General features: G+C 37.7%; 1 protein-coding gene and 1 pseudogene across 1 annotated transcript; both read left to right on the top strand.

Moving 5' to 3' along the window:
- Positions 1 to 2,827: 2,827 nt before the first annotated feature.
- On the top strand, positions 2,828 to 3,778 carry LOC113505997. Its single transcript, XM_026888863.1, has one exon. It carries the CDS (start codon positions 2,828 to 2,830, stop codon positions 3,776 to 3,778), a length of 951 nt encoding a protein of 316 aa, XP_026744664.1.
- Positions 3,779 to 8,798: 5,020 nt separating this feature from the next.
- On the top strand, positions 8,799 to 21,219 carry LOC113505996 (annotated as a pseudogene).
- Positions 21,220 to 22,366: the final 1,147 nt, after the last annotated feature.

Genomic DNA, 22,366 nt, shown 5'->3' with positions numbered 1-22,366 from the left:
TGGCATTCTAAGTAAAACTGTTAACATTAAAATCGTCTAAATTCGCTACTAGTTTCTTCTCTTTAATTTGAACGTACATTCATTTAACTTAGTTTATTTTATTTCTCAGGAAAACATAAATATAAATATGCAGAACTCCCCGAAAAGTCTCGACAATGTCAGCTTACCGGACATGGAAGATATTTTTGAAACACCCAGAAAAGCGGCACTTAAAAAACGCGTACGTGAATTAACATTTAAGCAAAAACTTTTACAGAAATGAAATAAAATACTTGTTCAACAAAATAAAAGACTGAAGAAACGAGTTGCCACCGTAGCCGTGATATTGAGAGATTTAAAGACAAAGGATTATATTTCAAAAGATCCGTTTTTGCAACTCAACTTAAAGACCGAAGTCCTAGATTTAATAAATAGAATATATTTAAAGAAAAAATCTAAAAAGTCATATCACGTAAAGTATCCCCCCGCTCTCAGAAAATTCGCACTTACACTTAATTTTTATTCTTCTGCCGCAAACAAATATGTAAGAAGTGCGTTTGATACTGCTTGCCACATCCACGTGTGTTAGCCAAGTGGTATGAAAATACTTCTTGTTCGCCAGGGTTCACGCATCAAGCCTTTGATATTTTGGCAAAGAAGAGTGCTTTATCAGGTAAACGCCTATTTTGCACCCTTGTAGCTGATGAAATGTCGCTTAGTCATCAAACCATTTGGACTGGTAAAAAAACTGACGGTCTTGTTGATTTCGGTATTGATTTTGCAATCAGCAATGACATTGCTACTCAGGTGTACATTTTCATTTTAGTTGGTCTTAATGGAAGCTGAAAGTTGCCAGTGGGTTACTTTTTTATTAAAAATCTATCAACAGAAATGCGGGCAAATTTAATAAATAATTGCATAAGTAAATGTTACGATGCAGGTGCTGATGTTGTGGCGGTCACATTTGATGGTTGTCCAAGTAACTTAGCTGCGGCTGAACTTTTAGGCTATGATTTAAAGACACCAAATAATTTTAAAACTACTTCCTTACATCCTGATTGTGGCATTGAAGTCGCTGTATTTTTAGACCCATGCCATATGATAAAATTAGTACGCAACACCTTCGAGGCTAAAAAAGTTATATTAGGGAATAATAATAATGAAATAAGATGGAGCTTAAATGTTGCTTTGAATCAACTTCAAACCAGTCAAGGATTAAACTTTGCGAATAAACTCACACACAGACACATAAACTTTCGTAACCAAATTATGAAAGTTAAGTTAGCCACACAGTTATTAAGTAGAAGTATAGCCCATGCTTTAGAACTTTGTGATCAATTAATAATTTCAGCCAAAATCAGAAATACAAAACCTACAGTAGAGTTCATATCAATCTTCAATGATTTATTAGATATTTTGAATTTTAGATCATCAGGAAAATATGATTTAAAAAAACCCATTAGTTTAAATAATTCTGCACAAATTTTAAGTTTTTTAGGGCAGGCCAGGGAATACATTTTATCATTACAAATTTTCAATAAAACAAAGCGCGTAATAAGACAAAGAATCATAATGAACATATTGAAAAAATCTATACTTGAATGCAAATCTAAAACTGGCTTTTTAGGTTTTTTAGTTTGCATTCAAAGTTTAAAACATCTATTCACCACATATGTAACTGCAACTACATTACCAGGACACTCACCAACATTAGCGTACATTGCAACTAACCGGTTAAGTCAAGACCACATAGAATTTTTTTTTGGTGTAATCAGGCGACAAGGTGGTTATAATAACAATCCAAATACAGTACAATTTAAAGGGTTGTACAAAAAAATCTTATCATCTTGAATTACGCAGCTCCTTTAGTGGAAATTGTATTCCTATGGAACATTTTCCTATGCTTACATGCTCATTATCGGGGATCGAAAATATTAATTCATCATCAGGACTTCGTGCTTTAAGTTTAGAGGAAACTGAAAATGTTTTAGATATTCCTACATCTAGTGACAAAAATTGTGATAACAACATAAGTATTCTTTCTGAAATGTTGGATACTGAAAATTGCTCAGAATCAATTAAACAAATAACAGGTTACATTTCTGGCTGGATTGCACGAAAATTAACAAAAATGATTAAGTGTGAAATCTGTGTTGATGCCTTATATACCGATGAAAAATTGTGGTTTCATAAATTGGTCACCATCAGAGACATGGGAGGTTTATGCTATGCATCACAAAACTTGTTTTCAGTATGCTTAAAATCAGTAATTGTAATCACCACATTGAGACACTAAAATGTCATATTCTGAAAACTTTTTTAAATTCCAATATTTTTGAATCACTTTAGAACATTCCAAACAATTTTCTGTAAACGCACCTCAAACGTGTAACTTTATCTATATCTCTGTTCTGTTTAGAAAAACATTTAAAAATATAATTAAGTGCAATTCATCCAAAAAAACTCATACAAAGCATAAATGTACTCAAGTGAAGTGTTATCAAATATTAACAATATCTAACAACTACAAACAACTCCAATAAAAGCTACATAAAAAGTGCTAATTCATAGAAGCCATCTTTGTGACTTATTATTGTGCGTGGTCAATCCGTTGCAGTGCACGGGAGTTTCACGGTTATGCGTACGACGCAACCGTGACAATTGTATGCAGCGGAGCAGTTGACAATAAAACGAATGATTTTCGCAAAAACACTGTTGACATTAAATGTGCGTTTTTGAAGTTCGTGTTCCATATTTCCGTTTTTTTTTTCATAATTTAAAGACAATTTTTTTTAAATACTGGGTTAACTTCCGTTCGCAAGTAATAAAAAAAATTATAATATTAAAAATGTCGACAGCAAAAAAAACTCAAGAAGTGAAAACTAAGAAACCGATTAGACAGACAAGACTTGAAAGAACTACAAACCGAAAGGCTTCTCCACCTAAAATTACTATGAATAAGGATATTGAAACCTGCAGCAAATTGTCACCGAATAGTCAAAATTCTGACAGCGACACTGAGGATGTATTACCAAATATTGGCAGCAGTTCTCTTAGAGCAATCATCAGGGATGAAATAAATCGTGCCATTAAAGACTCAATAACTGTTCTTGTAAATGAACAATGTGCGAGAATCAACGACATTGTGGCTGAATTTAAAGTGTCCCTGTCTTTTTTCAACACAAAATTTGAGGAAATGAAGAAAACTATCGAAGTAAAGTCCGCGGAAATACTAAAATTACAAAATGATTCTGCTGGGCTTCAAAAGTCTCTTACTGAAGTTACTAAGCGCATGAATATACTGGAACAGCACGCACGCTCCAACAATATTGAAATACAATGTGTGCCTGAACATCGCACAGAGAACGTTGTGAACACCGTGCTCCAACTCGGAAAAATTATAAAATGCGAAGTCAAAGACACCGATATCCAGCTATGCACAAGGACTGCAAAGAGGGATACTCAGAACGTGAGACCAAGGTCGATCCTCGTCAAATTCAATAATCCACGAATGAGAGATTCCTTCCTAGCGGCAAGCATTGAATTTAATAAGAATAACTCGAAAGCAAAACTCAACACCTCACACCTTGGTATAGCTGTTGACAAACCAGAACCAATTTACGTCGTCGAACACTTGTCCCCGGAAAATAAGGCACTTCATGCAGCGACACGTATTAGGGCTAAAGAACTGTGTTACAAGTTCGTATGGGTTCGCTATGGAAAAGTGTTTATAAAAAAGGATGAAACTTCTGAAACTGTACTGATTAGTGGCACTGATAAACTTAGTTCACTTGTTTAATTTGTTTATTTTTTCTTTTTATTGTAAATTACAAAGATATGAATATCTAGACTTCAAGATTCACTTCTTCAATTTCATGTTACTACCAAAACATGAGAGGCCTTCGAAGCACGTTAGCAGAGGTACGTCAACATTTACTTAATAACGATTATGATGTCTATGTTTTTACTGAGACTTGGTTGTGCAGCGGTATATATGACTCTGAAATGTTTGATGACAATTATAGGGTATACAGAAGGGATCGTGAGTCGTCCAGTCACAGTAATTATAAGAAAATGGGTGGGGGGGTGTTAATAGCCATATCTAACAGATTTAATTCCATTCGTATGCATGAGTGGGAGAGCAATCTGGAAGATCTTTGGATAAAGATCGCTTTTGGATCAAATAACAATCGTAATTACCTTAAATTATGCGGTGTTTACCTTCCTCCACCAGTACAAAGTGACATTTTTGAAGGCTTCCTAGAGAATTGCAGCTCTGTCATACACAAAAATAGTGAGAGTCCCACATTATTGGTGGGGGATTTCAACTTGAGCAGTATCGACTGGATAGATAATGATACTAATCAGTGCTTAGTACCATCACCTGTTAGTTCTGGTTCCTTAAAAAACGCTTTATTCGATTTCATGTCCCTACATAATCTAAATCAATACAACAGCGTTAGAAATTCACAAAACAAGATCCTTGATTTGTTAATTTCTGATTGCGAGCAAATAAACGTTAACAACTGTTGTACGCCTATTAGGGCGATAGATAAATTTCACCCCGCTATAGAATTTTGCCTAGTGCTGCCGAAATTAATAAAAAATAAGTTTAGTCATATAAAAAAACTAAGTTACCACAAGGGCGATTATGAAGCCATAATTTCGTGTCTCAATAAAGTAGATTGGAATACTGAATTTTTAACCTGTGTGGACGTAAACTCTACTGTAGAAAAATTCTACACTTTTATCAAAGAAATTATAACAAATCATGTACCTGAAATAAGTTACTGTAAGGGTAAATATCCACCCTGGTATTCTAATTATTTAAAAAAGACATTAAAACGTAAACTGACAATTCGTAATAAAGTTAAAAAATACAATAACCCGTTGGACTTAATCGAATTCAAATATTTGAAAAATGAATGCAAACTATTAATGCGGTGTTGCTACAATCAATATATAGAGGATATAGAGAACAGAATTAAAATCCACCCAAAATTCTTTTGGACTCACATAAAAAGTCTTCGTAAAGACAAAAACTCTTACCCAAGTGAAATGTTTTTAGGTTCGAAAATTGCTAAAGATACCAAAGGTGTTTCAAATTTATTTGCTGAGCAGTTTTCTTCGGTATTTGACATGTCGGGTACGAACCATGACGTTAGGGTTGATCACATCTCACCAGTAATCAATGACATCAGTGATTTCTCCATATCTCCTGAGGCTGTAGTTAAAAAGCTATCACGGCTCGACATTTCAAAAGGTGTAGGACCTGATAATATTCCACCATATTTTTGGTCACGTTGTGCTCCAAGTCTTGGGTTCCCCTTAGCCAAAATCTACAATATGTCACTTACGACGGGAGTGTTTCCTGACGCATGGAAACATGCTAAGATTGTTCCCATTTATAAGAGTGGCAAACGGGAACTTGTCTCTAATTACCGCCCCATTTCAATTCTTTCCACTGTGTCAAAGGTCTTCGAGACCTTGGTGTATCCAATATATTATAATCATGTTAAAAATTATCTATCGACAAGTCAGCACGGTTTCATTGCTAAACGTTCTACTAACACTAACTTGGTTACATATATTTCTAATTTAACAGCTGCAGTTGATAAGGGCCTACAAGTGGATGCAGTATATACTGATTTTTCGAGGGCCTTTGATAAAGTCAACCACCTTATTTTAATTAAAAAACTTAAGTTACTGGGTATTACTGGAAACACTCTATTATGGTGTAAATCGTACCTTGATGCTAGGCCGTCGTTTGTTGTCGTAGATGGACAGGTATCTAACGCATACTATGCAACATCTGGTGTTCCTCAAGGTTCAAACCTAGGACCACTATTCTTCAACATCTTCATAAACGACATAGTTGATATCTTCAAACACTCCAAACCGTATCTTTTCGCGGATGATCTTAAGTTGACCCGTATAGTTTCTAGCGATAATGATACACATTTATTACAATCAGACATTGATAGCCTTAGCGAATGGTGTACAGCCAATAAAATGAGCCTTAACTGTAGCAAATGTTATCACATTAAATTTACTCGTAAAAAGAAAAAAATCGACTCTGCTTACAATATTTCGGGGCACTCAGTAAACGAAGTCACCGTAATTAGAGATTTAGGCGTACATTTAGATAGTCAGTTACGTTTTGTGAATCACTTTGACCATATGCTTAGTAAAACGTATCGGGCTCTCGGATTTGTCCTACGAACTACTAAACTGTTTAAAAAGCCATCAACAACTATTCTCTTATATAATTGTTATGTTCGTAGTCAGTTAGAATATTGTAGTACGGCTTGGAATCCGGTGTATGAGATCCATGAAGATAGAATAGAAAAAATACAAAAAAGGCTTGTCAAAAATCTGGCTTTTAGATTCAGACCACGAAATACTTCCAGATCTTATATTAACAGGCTAAAAAAATTTCAACTCAAAACACTTAAAAGTCGCCGCACGATTTCTGATCTTGTCTTTTTATATAAGCTGCTGAATAACCACATTGACTGTCCAGAACTCCTTAGCAACATCAACATCAATGTCCCTTCTAGACTTCCTCGCTATTCATGCTCGTTGCTTAAAGCTCCACAATTCCGTACCAACTTAGGGAAACATTCTCCTACAGTGAGATTAGCTTACCAGTACAACACCGTGACAGTCGCTTCGAAAGACATAGACATCTTTTATAATTCTATAAATGTATTCAGAAAACTAATAACTGAACAATTGAATTAAAACTGAATTATTGTCAACCATTTTTTTTTATTGACTTATTGACGTACCTCCTTACCTATCATATCAACAGTATATATATATTATTATTATTTTTTTAATTTCTAATGTTTGTTTTTAATTCGATTTTTATTTTAATTGTGATCTTTTGTATGTGTTACCACGTTTTTTTCTTTATTTAAGCTCACAAGGCTTATTATGCATGATGTGGTCACCTGTAATTAAGGAAGCACAAGAACCCTGAAACTTCTTTTTCTCTTGTATAGCATGTAAGGTGTATTCTTTGTTGGTGATCCATATAAGTAAATAAATAAATAAATAAATAAACACCAAGCACCTGCTTTTAATCATCGCATCCATTTAATTAAAACCATTATACATAAATACACAACTGTTCGCCTTCATTCCGCTCATAAAAATAATCCCGAAATAAAAAAAAACTCTCTAAAAGGCAGAAAAGGAATAAATTGAATCTATTTGAAGATTTTTTTTTTACAAATTAAATATTTTTACTTTTACATCGTGTTTCATTTCTTCCCTACCTATCTTTAGTAGTGTTGCTTAGTTGTTATAGGCACAAACCGTACATACATATTTAATACACGCGGTTTGTACCTTCTGTCTTGTTAAATTTGTTAGTCTATGACGCCAGGATGCGGTGATTGGTCGCCAGAATAATGTTTGTTTGTATTCAAGCGTATTTGACAACACTAATTGTCTCTTTCTTTCTTATTGGTTTTATCAAGCTATCCCTTTCGTATAATTTTGACATGTGAGCTGCCGCTGCTGCGCGGAACACTTTTTTCGGTTGTTTTGTATGGGTGTAACATATCTGTTTATTAGAATATCATTGTTCGTGCGTATGTACCCAGAATTCTTCTCAAAAAGAGAGGACATACAAATAAATATGTCATTAAGACATAAAAATAGACTGAATCTACCAACGTCACGTTTAAAAATGCATTCTAATAGTACTTTTGTCATGTCCATAAAATTATATAACAAACTATCGGCAAAAATAAAAAAAGTAAATAAAAGTACCACTTTTATCAATAAATTAAAAGATTTCCTTAAAGGTAAATGTTACTATAGCATAAACGAATACCTAAATGATAAATAAAAGCTTTCCAAGATAAGATAATTTATTATTACACACATAAAAAAAGCATACCGTCCGATTAACAAACCTAAGATATCAAATTAATAAACAAAATAAATAATAATAAATAAAATGGAAAAAAAACTCGGAATAACGAACTAATTTAATTACATACTAACCCTCAGTGCTCTTCCTCCTCTCTCCTACTAATTATGTTAAACTAAACTAATTATGTGACTAAATATCTAGATATCAACAACCTGTATACATTATGGTACGCAATAAGGAATTGAGAATTGAGAATTGTAGTATTTCTAAAAACTCTTTTCGTTCTGTTGAACTAAATGCATGTTTTTTTGATTCCATTTTAAGTATTTAAGTTTAAAAGTCATCATCGGCCTAGCCTTTTCCCAACTATGTTGGCGTCGGCTACCAGTCCAACCGGTTTCAGCTAAGTACCAGTGTTTTACAAGGAGCGACTGCCTATCTGACCTCCTCAACCCAGTTACCTGGGCAACACGATACCCCTTGGTTAGACTGGCTGTCAGACTTTTTCAAGCTTCTGACTACCTGTAACGACTGTCAAAGATGTAGGAATAACAGCCGGGACCCACAATTTAACGTGCCTTCCGAAACACGGAAGAACTCGTTATGACAAAGATGGTCACCTATCTACGGACCAACCGCGTCAAGCATAGCTTAACCTGTGATCGACTCACTTATGCGGTGATAGCTTAGCCACGAGCTCCTCACTTTTTTATCATTACATTTTTTTTTTCATTTCTGTTTAAAAGTATGTAACTTAAATAACACCAACCAAAATGTTTGTTATGAACAAATTTTTCCTTACCGGCCAGCGCCATCTATATTCCATCCACGAGGACTAGAGAGTAGAAGCTTGGGCGGGATTTTATGTGCACAAGTACACTGTGTTCGCCAACTGTGCGAGAAGTACAGACGTGCGCACAAGAACTTGCACATGGTATTCATTGACCTCGAGAAAGCTTATTATAGGGTGCCTCGTGAAGTGTTATGGTGGGCTATGAAAGAGAGAGGTGTGCCTGGAAAGTATGTGGAGTTAATTCGTGCTATTTACAGGCACTTCTGTACATACGTCCGATTATCTGCTGGCAACTCCGACCAGTTCAGTGTGGCAGTGGGCTTGCACCAAAGGTCGGCATTAAGCCCTTACTTCTGCCTGCTGATTATGGATGCCCTTACGGCAGACATACAGGAAGAGGCACCCTGGTGCATGCTGTTTGCCGATGACATTGTTCTGGTTGGGAAAAGTGGACCCGAGATCCAGAGCAGATTGGAGGTGTGGCAACAGAAGCTGGAGAGTGTTGGCTTGAAAATCAGCAAAACCAAGACAGAATACATGTTCTGCGATTTCGGCGGTCTCTCCAGTCCTGAAGCTATAAAGCTTGAAGGTGTGCGCCTTCCAGTCTGCTCCGATTTCCGGTATCTTGGTTCATTCATTCAAAGCGATGGCGAAAAAGATCGGGCGGTTAAGCACCGAATTAACGCAGGATTGATGAAATGGCAGCAGGTAACGGGAACGATTTGTGACCCCCACATTCCCCTTAAATTTAAGGGACAGATCTATAAGACCATTGTCAGACCTGCTGTCTTAAATGAATCAGAGTGCTGGGCGACAAAAAGGATGAATGAAAGACAATTGCATGCAGCAGAGATGAGAATGTTAAGAGGAATGTGTGGTGTTACGAGAGCGGATAGAGTAAGAAATGAGTATATAAGGGGAAGTTTGAAAGTGGCACCGGTTACAGAGAAACTACGTGGTAACCGGCTGTCGTGGTATGGGCATGTTATGCGGAGGAATAAAAATCATGTGGTAAGGAAGGCGTTAAGCATGGATGTGGATGGATATAGGGGAAGAGGACGACCAAAAAAACGATGGATGGATTGTGTGAAAGACGATATGGCTGTAAAGAGTGTTTCTTGTGAGATGACGGCCTATAGGAAGGTATGAAGGAAGATGACATGTTGCGCCGACCCGACAAATAAAATAATTGGGATAAGGGCAGGGGAATGATGATGAAGTATACTGTGAAATGTGAATGTTAACGTCAAAATCAATATGAGTTCAATGAGGTGCAGAGATTAGTGCTGCCACACACTAACCCTGTCGTTTTTTTAATTTCATTATCTAGTAATCAATTAAATATGTCATATTTTTAAATAAAAAAATATGGTTGGCATCAGAATAATAGTAAAAATTATTTTCAAGAAATTTACTTTAAAAATCAAGTAATAAGCTTAATAGGATGAAGCATACGAAATTATATTTACAGTGGCAGCATTCTGTAAACGCATATTTTCATCTCTTTTACCCCGATGTTGTTGTCTCTCTTTAATCTTCCCGCCTGCCCACATAATGTTCTTCGGAAGGAGTTGATAGACCCTGATATTGAACAGTCAACAAGCACAGATTATATAAGGTGACGCGCAATTGCAGGGATATTCGTTTTGTTGACTTGTAAAATTCAATACTTTTTAAATAGATAATGCTTTTTTTATAGTTTAAAAAAGTAAAATGTATATATTATAAACATGTAACTACATTTTATAAAATTTTAATTAACGATTTAAATAAAAATAAAAAATAACATAAAGAGTTGAACATTGTACATCTGCGAAGCAATTACTAAACACAAAAAAAAAGTAATTCTGTGACGTAGCATATCTTGAGATCAGGATTTCAAAGATAAGAGCTCAAGATCGGTATCTGATGTCGGTTTATTAATTAGCGACGATCTCAAGATGCCGATCGCATCTCAAGACCGGTATCAACTGATACCGGTCTTGAGATCACGATTGAGAATGGTTTATTAATACGGGCCTAAGCACATCATTATTATCTGGTAGCTTCCGTTTACTACGGTGAGTAATCTGGGGCGTAGTATCGATAAGCGCATTTGACAAGTTCGGATGAGAACCTCCAAGTCCCGTGCGGATGTCACTTCCACTCGGTGAGCGCAGTAATCTCATCGTAGATCTGCGTAAATAATGACTCACGTGGATCGTGCGTGTGCGCTGATGCGTTTGAAAGGTGCAATTAATATCACCTGTCTCTTTTACTCGAGGGGGTGAAGAGCGGTTACCTATTTGATGGCCGGAGCTCAGGATTTTTGTTGGGTTTATTTCACTCCCGATTTTTTACGGAAAAATCTTAATGAGGTGTATAATAGTTTAAAATGACTTAGCGATTTATTTTATCGACGACATCCGTGGTCGAGTGGCGTAAGCACCGGTTTCAAGGTGTCGCTAGCTCTGAAGTGCCGGGTTCGATCCCCGGTCGGGTGAATGTAAAATATCACATTTCTACATTGTTTCGGGTCTGAGTGTTTGTGGTACCTTCGTTGTATCTGAATTCCATAACACAAGTGCTTTAGCAACTTACTTTGGGTTCAGAACAATGTATGTGATGATGTCCGCATTTTTATTTATTTTATTGATTTATATTTATTATTTGAAGAGAAAAACAGCAATACGTCAGATCTGTACGCTCGCTCGCGCGGATTTCCGAATCTAACCTAAAAAAATCGGCTTTACTAAAATTCCAACTGACCTGTGTGCGCGTATCCGATGATGATGTGGTCAGATTTGACTCTAAGTGAGTATTTGCATCTAAACATGGGCTAACAGACACCTCTAGCGGCGGGTGATATGCGTCCACCGGCACGAGCGGCACGTACACTCACACACTCCCCCTCGTTAAATGTACTCAATACTAGGTCCAAATATCGGTCATTGCAATAAACTATTCTGTTGCTCTGGGTGAACCCACAATAGGTAACATAAAATTCATAGTATGAAGTAATGTTTGAATAACACGAATATAAATTAAAATCGCCCGTCACTACCACTTCACGATACTTATTACAATACTGTTCAATTATTCTAAATAATAACTCATATTCATTATCACTGCTATTAGGTGGAATATAAACTACACAGATACAAAATGAAAACCTGTTACGCAAATAAACAGTGGCACCATAGAAATCTAAATATTTAGATTTCTATGAGTGGCACCAACTACTTCAAAAATATGGTTATCAATGTTAATATCGCCGGGTATATGTACCTGGCGCAGCTCGATACGCGGTGTGGCCACGAGGCACGCGCCGCCTTGTTTTCTCCCATCCGCTCGGTCACATCGCAAGATAGTGAACCCTGGAAGAACTAAATCCGTATCACATATTGACTCGTTTAGGCCAGTTTCCGTGATAGCAAATAGATCTGAATTATGACTTGATATTCCGACATAAAACTCCTCTAATTTCGTTCGTAGACCTTTTACCTCCTGATAATATTTATTCCGCGGTTTATTCCGCGATTTTCGTTTTTTGAAATGGTGTACGAAACCAAACCCATTCACGGAACTTCACAGTTAGTGGCCAACTTTTAGTTTGACATAACATATTGTATTTACTCTCTGGAACTCCTACTATAAAGGATGCATAATCCCCCTCCGTTTTATGCTGTATTCGTCCTACTTTTACAGGTGCTTCCAAGCCACATATGTTTCTTTCGTGAACTTCCAAGTTTTCTTCTTTTGTCTCTTCATACAGACGCCAGATATGTATATGTTTCTGTTTCTCTATACCTTGAATTTCAATTATCGTAGAATTTCCTCCTCTTTTCACACCTTTATTAGAATATCGGCTTTTCTTCTTGGTAACAACTGTTCAGTTTTCTTCTCCATTTGGACTTTTCCTATCTTCATCAGTTACTTCAATTAAGTTAGTATACATTTCATTTACTTTAGTAACTGATTGTGGTGTTTTATCTTCCGAAACTGAACTTGTGGGTTTTGTGGCCACACATTCTTTGAATGGAATCATATTGTTGGTAGGATTGTTAGCTACCCTCTTTTGATTTTGTTGAAGAATGTCAACAAATGTTTTAAATGAAGACGTTATTTGGCCCTTAGGTGCTTCCAATCCCTCAATATTGTCCCGGCTTGATTTTTCCATAGTAAGACGGGCACTTAAAAGTTCATTCGATTTTAATTAATCTTTGATTTGTGTTTCCAACGCATCTACTTTGCTAGCTTTTTTTTGATCTACCTTCAAAATTGTTCGTAAATTCCTTAATTCAGACTCGGTCTGGCTTTTTTTTTGTGAAATATGCTTTGTATATGTATCAACAGAGTAAACCTCAGCAAAACTTACTTCATTGTAAGGTTTTCTCTTCTCTGGATGTCAGTTTTTATAGAAAATCATTAACATTTTGCTATTTGATACTTGTTTTGCTAATTTACGCTGTTTTTGCAGACATTCATTATAATGTAAAATGCTACTGTAATATTTTATTTTGAAAAGAGTAACTTATGGAGTTTCTTGCCGGTTCTTCTCCATAAGAATGACACTGTGGAACCGTGCAACTAGAGTCAGTAATGTAACGTTTTAAAAGTGCCTGAGAAACGGCCCATTTAAAATAAAAACTTTTTGATTTTCATTTTGGTCTTGATAAATCTATTCTAAAGTAGTGCATACTGCACATGAACATTTGAATGTATCCTACATGTAGCCTATAAGCTGCCAGTGCAAAAATACAGGGAAAGGAAATCAAAGGAGGAGAAAGACTTAGAAGGCCAAACCAAGAAAGAGATTCAAAGAAGGTTTCGCAATGAAACCGGTCTAATAATAGAAAAAAAAAAATGTTTATTTCAGTAAATCTTAACAAATAAATTACCGGGGCTTCTCAGAAAGTAATCAGCAGATACTTGTATTGGGAACCTCGCTCTTCCATATGTTTACATAGAAGATTTACAAACAGTTTAACTTGATTATATTAACCTTTTCTAGAATATCATTAGAATAAAGAAAAACAAAAAATATGTTCTGATATATGTGTAGTGTAAGTGTGTGTGTGTGTATGAGAGGGTGTGTGCGTGTGTATGTATGTGTGTATGTATGTGTGTGTATGTAAGTGTGTGTGTATGAGAGAGATATACATATGTGTGTACATGTGGGAGGTATATGAAATGGTGAGGAGATGATGGTATTCAAGTTAATGTAGTCAGGATATTTTCTACGTCGTCATATTTGCGTGGGTAAAGCCATTCTGTTAGAACTGTCTTACACTTAAAGAGTTGCATAGGATATATATTTAGGATACGGTTTAGTTTGTTATAAACACGAGGGGCTTGAGCTACATTTTGCCTGCTAGCAAATACCTACTGTACGTGCGTGGTACGTGGGGGCTACTATATCGCACCGTCGTTTTTTAAGTTTCCTCTGGTCGAAAGGTAATGCTTTATGATGATTAAGTGTCATGTGTAAGATATAAAGTTTTCTGACAGAGAGCAGCTTTGAGATTGCGTATAATGTTTCTGTAGAAAACCTAGACGGCTTGAAGTACATGACTTTGAGCAATGATCTTTGAGCCCTCTCTAAGTCTATAAAATGTGTTTTAGCAGCCCCTCCCCATACCGAGATATAATTATCGATTGAGCTATGGCAATATATATTTTATTCAATAGCTCAGTACTCATCACCTGTCTTAAAGATTTAAAAACCCAAATGAGCTTTCTCACCCTCTTCATGGTAAGTTCAAGGTGTGGGTTCTAACTTAACCTTTGATCCACAAGAATTCCAAGGTACATCACACAGCCAACCTTCTGAATTACCGGGCATCTGCAGGTGCTAGGGAAAGAAAGACGACAGGAGTGGATTTTAATTTCAAAGTCAGATGGGGGTTGCGAATTTTTGTTTGGAGCAAAGCACACATAGTTTGTTTTCTGAGTTTTTAACGTAAGAAACCTTTCAGTAAGCCAGAGACTAATTCTAGCCGGTCCTCTCTCTGCCGCCATCCTAACCCTATCCCATGTCTTAGCAGAAAAAATAATAGCGGTGTCATCCGCATAAGACAGAATCCTCCCCCCGACGCCTCCGAGGTTACAGAGATCATTAATGTATATCAGAAAGAGCGTTGGACCGAGGAAACTGCCCTGCGGGATGCCAAACTTTACACTTTCCTCCTCGCTAAGGTAATTATCAATTTTTACCCCCTGTTTCCTATTCTGAAGGTAGCTAATGAGAACGGAGAGAGCCGAGCCACGGAATCCAATGCTCTCCAGCCTGTGTATAAGTAAAGGGATAGAGACGGTGTCAAAGGCTTTTTTAAGGTCAATAAACACAACCAGACATTTATTGACCCCATCAACCTTCTTTGTGATCTCGGCGGTTAGCTCCATGGTAGCATCCTGTGTTGACATTTCCTTTCTAAATCCATATTGGGAGGTAGAAAGAATCCCGTACTTGTTTTAATAATTAACTATCCTTGAGTTCAAGAGTTTCTCAATGATTTTAGAAATGGAAGTCAACACAGAGATGGGCCTGTAGTTGTTAACGTCGTCTCTATCCCCGGCCTTAAACATAGGGGTAACAACGGAACGCTTTAGAAGGTAAGGAAAGATACCAGTACTAAAACATAGGTTGGCTAGTTTACAGATCAAGGGGACTAAGATCTCCTTAGCTAGTTTTAGGAAATGGGTAGGGATTCCATCCCATCCTGGTGCACTTCCAGAGTCAAGGGCCATCAAGATACTTTCAACTTCCTCAGGATAGGTATCTAGGAGAACAAAAGAGGTCAGGTTGTGCTTACCTAAGTTACAGGGTTCAGATGGAACATGATTATTTAAGATATTTTGAGCTAGTGCTTGGCCGATGTTGACAAAGTATCTATTTATATAATTAACTGAGGATTGGGGGCATGGTTTGACCTTAAGTAGTTCAGCATTTGTGATCTTAGGTGGTTTGTAGTGCGTGATCTCGTTAATGGTTGACCAGAGTGCACGAGGGTTTTCAGCAGAGGCTGTAATCTTGTCCCTGTTGTACTTATTTTTTAATTTCTTTATGAGATTACCACAGAAGGTCCTATATCTTTTATATGTTATTTTCAAATTTTGATTATGAGGGTTAGACTTTAATTTTAGATAAATAGTATTTCTTAACCTAAACACTGCACCTTTGGTTATCCAAGGTTTTATAGTTCTGCTACTGTTAGTGACGGTATTATGTTTGGTATTGGATAGTAAGGCTGACTTGACCATTTCTATAAGTGCAAATGCGTAAGTGTCGGGATCTTTGAAAATGTTAAAGAATGATGTGTCAGTATTTATTAGCCTTTTATGAGCATTTTCGTAGTTGACTACAGTCTTGAGCCTTTTAGATGTTGTATGTCTATACTTATTTGCAATACATACCATTATAAGGCAGTGGTCTGTCACCGTTGTATTTAAGACCGCGGTAAGAGCCGTGTTATTTTGGTGTTCAAGACTTAGAAAGACATGGTCAAGGCAGCCATCCCCCTCGTAGGTAAGTTATGTGACGATAATAGGCCATACAGCGATAAGGTATTTAAGTAACTTAGTCTATTATTTCTTTGTTGACTTTCAGTAGGTGAGATTATTAAATCTATGTTGATGTCACCTAAAATCATGACATTTCTACGTGGATTAATATTTTCAAGGTGATTATTGAGGGATGTAATAAAATTTCCTACATTTGGGAATGATGGGGACCGATAAATACCTAGTATGGTGTAGTTCGCTATTTGTATTTCGAGTCCGGTAGCATTTACTAAGTTAAGTTCTTTAAATTTTACTGGTAAACTATTTTTGGTGTAAGCTACTACCCCGTTACTTTGGTTAATGTGTAGTTTTGATTGATATGCTGAATAATTCAATAATTGCGGTATGTTTTTGTTAGGGTTTAGCCAACATTCTGTAAGTATTAAAACGTCTATTTCACATTTTAGTTGTGCCAGAGTGAGTTGCAGGTCATTAAAGTTCTTATATACACTTCTAATGTTTTGTGTTAAGGTAATTAAATTGTATGTAGAATTATTAGTTTTTATTTCATGTATACTGCATTTAAGTGAGTCTGAGGGTTTTATATGATCAATTTCCTTAAGTATATTAAAGTTATCCATTATTAAAAAATTGTAAAGAACTCTTGTCGTTGCTAATAGTGTAGGTAATTAGATTTTTCATACAATGGAATATCATATCTTGTTGAATATAGAAATATAAAGATAAATTCATCATAAAAAAGATATCAGCTAAAAAGTGTGTGGCCCGTTGTATATTTAAAATAGAAATATATTTATGTAATCTTACGATTAGGGTAATAAAGGGCAAGAAAGATTGTAAGTTTAGGTCTTGTGTGTGTTTTACTTTGTTTGGGTATTTATGGTATTGTGTATTTAAGATATGTAGTAGATGTTTATTTTTATGTGATGAGGGTGTGTTAGTTTGTGTGGATTTGTATGTAGACTGTGATATGTGTTTGTATGTATAGTGGATGTTTATAACTACTCCTAAGAATTTAATTATAAGTTAACGGTGGACGGATTTATATAATGAGAATAGTTGTGAAAGAGATAAGCTAATTATTAGTCATGTTACTTGCATTAGTTGTTGAACTTGGGCCTAATGTTGTATATGAATAATTTTGGACGCGTCGTCTTTCCGAACTAGTACTTTTCCCATGGATGTCCAGCAGTACTTTAATTTTTGAGCCCTCTTCAGATCACGGGCCAAGAAGAAGAGTCGAGCCCCCTTAGAGGTGAGTTGTTCAGCTATAAAGACAGGTGAGTTCTCCTCACTTGTAAGGCCTACATGTTTAGCCTGCAATCGTGTTTTGTTTACAAGATTGAACTCTTTCACCTTTCGCAAGAAGTTCGATCTAAGAATCGCTGACCTTAGTTCTACAATAATTGTAGGTCTTTTCTCACCCTCTTTTCTGGGTTTTAAACGGAAGATGTCGGTAATATCTTGGCCGTTCATGTCAAGGTTTATTGTTTTAGACAGGTTCGTAATCATTTGAATCAGATCCTCCCTGACTTCCTGTGCCTTTTTAGGAACGTTTTTAATTTCTTAGCAGGTCTTGCGGGAACTTCTTTGGAGATCTTCTACTTTTTCCTCTAAAATGTGAATATATTCTTGGTCTTTCTGGGCCTGGTTTTCAAGAAGTGCAATTTTGCTCCGGTACTCCTCATTTTGTGCAGTTAATAAAGATATAGCCGCGTCAATTTTGGCATTTGATTCTGTTAAATCGTGTAATTTGCTGGAGATAGATGCGAGTTCTTTACTTTGGGCACTTGCAAGCGAGCTAATTAAGTCCTTTATCTCGTCCTTAAATACTGAGAATTGATTAGGTGAGTATTCTTCATCTCTTGGCCGTTTGTTTCGTTGGGTGATATTCTCATTGGGCGAAGGATAAACTTCACTGCAACTTGCAGTACGATTAAGTGAGGGTTCAGAAGAGTATTGTTGTATTTGAGTTAAATTTCCATCCGATATCAGTGACTGGGAAGGAGGCGTTCTATGCAGAGACATGGTAATGTAGGCCTATTTGCAACGGAACCGACGGCAAGTTAATTACTCAACTAGGTATTATACCTATAGTTAGATCAGTAGCGGACGGAAACTTAATGGACGACCACCGCTAGGACAGACAGTTGTCCATATAAGTTGGTTTCACTCACACGTAATCTGGGCGTGTCCACCGCGATGTCAGGCGCTCTCGCAGACAGTAGCCACTTGATTTATTGTAGTTGTCTTGAAAACTGCTGTTAGTGGCTCACTGCGGCTCAGGTCAGTAGGTAACCGAGAGATGGCCGTGCAATCGTGGTGATGGATGCAACAAATTTCAACTTTTGATTTTCTCAATCAACTTCAGCTCTGCGTCGAACGAAACGTTGCACCTCTTCTTCTGCTCCGATGACAGGTGACACGAACGGATGAAAGTTGACGTATGCCAGATGTCACTTGGTCGATGTCAGTTGACCGATGACAGATGTCAGTTGACCGATGACAGATGTCAGTTGACCGGTGACAGATGTCAGTTGACCAGTGACAGACTTCAGTTACGTCAGGTGAATGGCGGCTCTGTCTTGACTTGCTGTCCTTGTCGCACCACAACTCCCCGTATCTTGATCAGTTATGCGCGCCTGGTACTTGTTGCTGATTTTAGTTATTTATTTTACTTAAAGTTTAATATTATTTTTTAGAAATAAAATGATATACGTGCACACGACTAGTCACTTTCGCGGTCCGGGGGAAGAGGAATGCCGAATAGCTATGCCGAAATCCAATTTCGGCAATACTAATGATGGAAATACCAGCAGAAGGTTCTTTGAGGACCCCAAATTAGCTGCAGAAATAACTGGCATCAGTTTTGAGCTAATTTGTAGACTAAAAGTCATATTGGAAGCAATTTCAAGCGGGTTCAAAATTGATCCCGTAAAATATGAAAAATTTGCTTCAGAAACTGCTCGCATTTATGTGGACCTATATGATTGGCACCCTATGACGCCAACAATTCTCAAGCTTTTAGTCCAAGGCGCAGTCTGCCAATCGAACAGCTTTCCGAGGAAGCAGTTGAGGCTCGCAACAAACATTTTAGATGTTACCGCCAAGATTATGCGAGGAAATTTTCAAGGGAAAGCTGTAATGAGGATATTTTTAATCGGCTTCTTACCTCTAATCCAATGCTTAGTAGCATGCGGATTGTAAAAAAAAAGGAAATCTGTTATATTTTTACCTGAAACTTTGGCCATGTTTGCACCTGCAGAACACAATATATCAGGAGTTCATCGGAGAGTGAAGAAGAATGCCAATAAACGAACATTTTTACGTTATTTCCCTTTGTACAGACCGATACCCTTAAATATACATATATAAGGATACCGAAGCTATCGGTAATATAGGCATCGCAGCCATTACATTTCGTCCCCATCTAGTTAAATTATAGCGACCTCTTTCATAACCGTTACCATCGAATTAAGTGACATATCCTTAGAGGCTGATCTAATCGTTGTACCTAAATCCTGTATCAATACATCGATAATAATCGGACGCACAAAGGATAGACAGTACATAACGCGAATTAGACAAAGTAGAGTCGATAGCCGGATTATTGCCGTGCAACATTTAGATCGGGCCATGGTTGATACTCCCTTGCACGGCAATTTACGTGATTCTTTGATGACCGTTATCCAAGCTTTCTCAGATTTTCTTATTTCCGGTACGGCGACAAGTACAGTTACTACCGGCGAGATGGTAATTAAGTTAACTTGCACCACACCCGTAGTATACCGTCCGTGTAATGACCACATTGATCGACTGGGACAATACACGTACTTCAGCAGTTTAGATATGGCATCCCGTTTTCACCAAATTCGAATCAGTGAAACAGTCGAAAATCCATACACCTCACTGGTTTCGTCACCCCGGAAGGCCATTATGAGTATCTCAAAATGCCATACGGCCTGACTAATTCCCCGATCGTTTATCAACGTAATACAAGTAGAATACTTACGTAGGTAGGGTGATACGTTTTGGTCGTTGTCGATCAAACGATGTCGTATTGACTGGCGCTACATCGAGGTGCTGAGATGCTTATATGACACCGCCACCATGACTGTCCAGCTCCATGACCGTAAGACGAATCCGATCGAGCTGCGTCGGGGGGTGAGACAGGGGGATGTTATATCCCCAAAGCTGTTCACCAACGCGCTCGAGGATGTCTTCAAAACTCTGGATTGGACTGGACGGGGTATAAATGTGAACGGTGAGCACATCTCGCACCTTCGATTTGCCGATGACATCGTCATAGTAGCAGAGTCGCTGGACCAGCTAAGCGAGATGCTGCATGGCCTAAATGAAGCTTCACGACTGGTCGGTCTTGGCATGAACTTGGATAAAACCAAGATCATGTTCAATGAACATGTCAGGCCGAGACCGATATATGTCGAAGGATCGTTGCTCGAAGTTGTTCAAGAGTATATCTACCTAGGGCAGGTCATTAAGCTTGGTAGAAACAACTTCGAGCGGGAGATTGATCGGAGAATTCAGTTGGGCTGGGCAGCGTTTAGCAAACTTCGTCGAGTCTTTTTTTCGCCTATACCGCAATGCCTGAAGACGAAAGCATACAACCAGTGCGTCCTACCTGTTATGACTTACGGTGCCGAAACGTGGACATTAACGGTTGGACTAGTCCACAAATTTAAAGTTGCACAGCGGGCTATGGAGCGAGCTATGCTCGGAGTCTCTTTGAAGGAAAAAAATTCGAAATGAGGTCATCCGACAAAGAACCAAGGTAACCGACATAGCTCGTAGAATTAGCTTGCTGAAGTGGCAATGGGCTGGCCATGTCTGTCGAAGGACCGATAGCCGTTGGAGCAGACGAGTCCTAGAATGGAGACCGCGGCTCGGCAACCGTAAGGTAGGACGCCCGCCCGCCAGGTGGACCGATGACCTGAAAAAGGTCGCTGGAGGGGACTGGATGCGGAAGGCGGAAAACCGGGTGTTGTGGCGTAAATTGGGAGAGGCCTATGTCCAGCAGTGGACTATGATTGGCTGATTGATTTGGAACTTATAACGGAAAGATACAATAACTCACATCAGCTGATTCACAATCATCTTCACGCATTATTCAGCATACAAAACATTGAAAAAGAATCTGCAATATCAATCAGACAATTACTAGACACAGTAAAAAAAAATCTTAAGAGCTCTTAATGACTTAGGCGAACCCACAGTAGATACAATGTTAATTTATTTTATAACCTCCAACTTAGATTTTGAAAAGCCCACACTTCAAGATTTAAAAACATATCTCAGTGATCACATTAATATCACATACCAAGAAACAACTATCAATAACGCTGACACTACAAAATTTTTAGGTATTACTATTGATAGAAACCTTAACTGGAAAGCCCATACAGAAGACCGCAATAAGAGAATCAGCTCCACATCCTATGCCCTCTATAGACTCTCTCGAGTTATAACTAAAGAAGCGCTCTGCACGGCCTATCACGGTATGCTTGGTTCAGTCCTCAGGTTCGGAATCTTGCATTGGGGAAATTCCACAAACAGATAAATCATCTTTAAGTCACAGAAGCGTTGTATCAGAGCTATGTCCGGTTTAAAAGTTACAGACAGCTGCAAACCGTTTTTCATTGAACACAAAATATTGACTCTGCCATCTCTTTTTATATTTGAAGTAGCAAATTTTGTTCGGAATAATTCACACATTTTTAAAAAACAAGCTGTCCGTGTGTTCCTTCACAAACGCTGTAGTGTTGCCTCTGAGTGGTGAGAGTGTTTTCGCGACGTGCTGAGCCAATCTGTAGGTTGGTGTGTCGATTTGGCTTACAATAGGACGTAGCGGGGCGTTTGGTTTGTGTATCTTTGGCAACCCATACAGTTTAGGTGGTTTTGCGCATGTAGGTAGGCCTCTCTTACATCGGTCAAACCAAACGAAGCATAGGGACCCGCGTTAAAGAACACATAGCTGACGTCAAACACCGCCGCTCAACGAAGTCTGCAGTCGCCGAACATGCTGAAGGTTCCAGCCATTATATTAGATTTGACCAACCACAGATCCTCGCTAAAGAATCCAAATTCCTACCTAGGATGTTTCGCGAGGCTATTCAGATTAAAAAACACCCTAATTTCAATAGAGAAGATGGCTGGAAGATATCACCTACTTGGGATCCAATAAT

The sequence above is a fragment of the Trichoplusia ni genome, chromosome 28 (assembly GCF_003590095.1).
Source record: "Trichoplusia ni isolate ovarian cell line Hi5 chromosome 28, tn1, whole genome shotgun sequence".
NCBI lineage: Eukaryota > Metazoa > Arthropoda > Insecta > Lepidoptera > Noctuidae > Trichoplusia > Trichoplusia ni.
The sequence above is the reverse complement of the archived record's forward strand: the minus strand, read 5'-3'. Positions and strand labels throughout refer to the sequence as shown.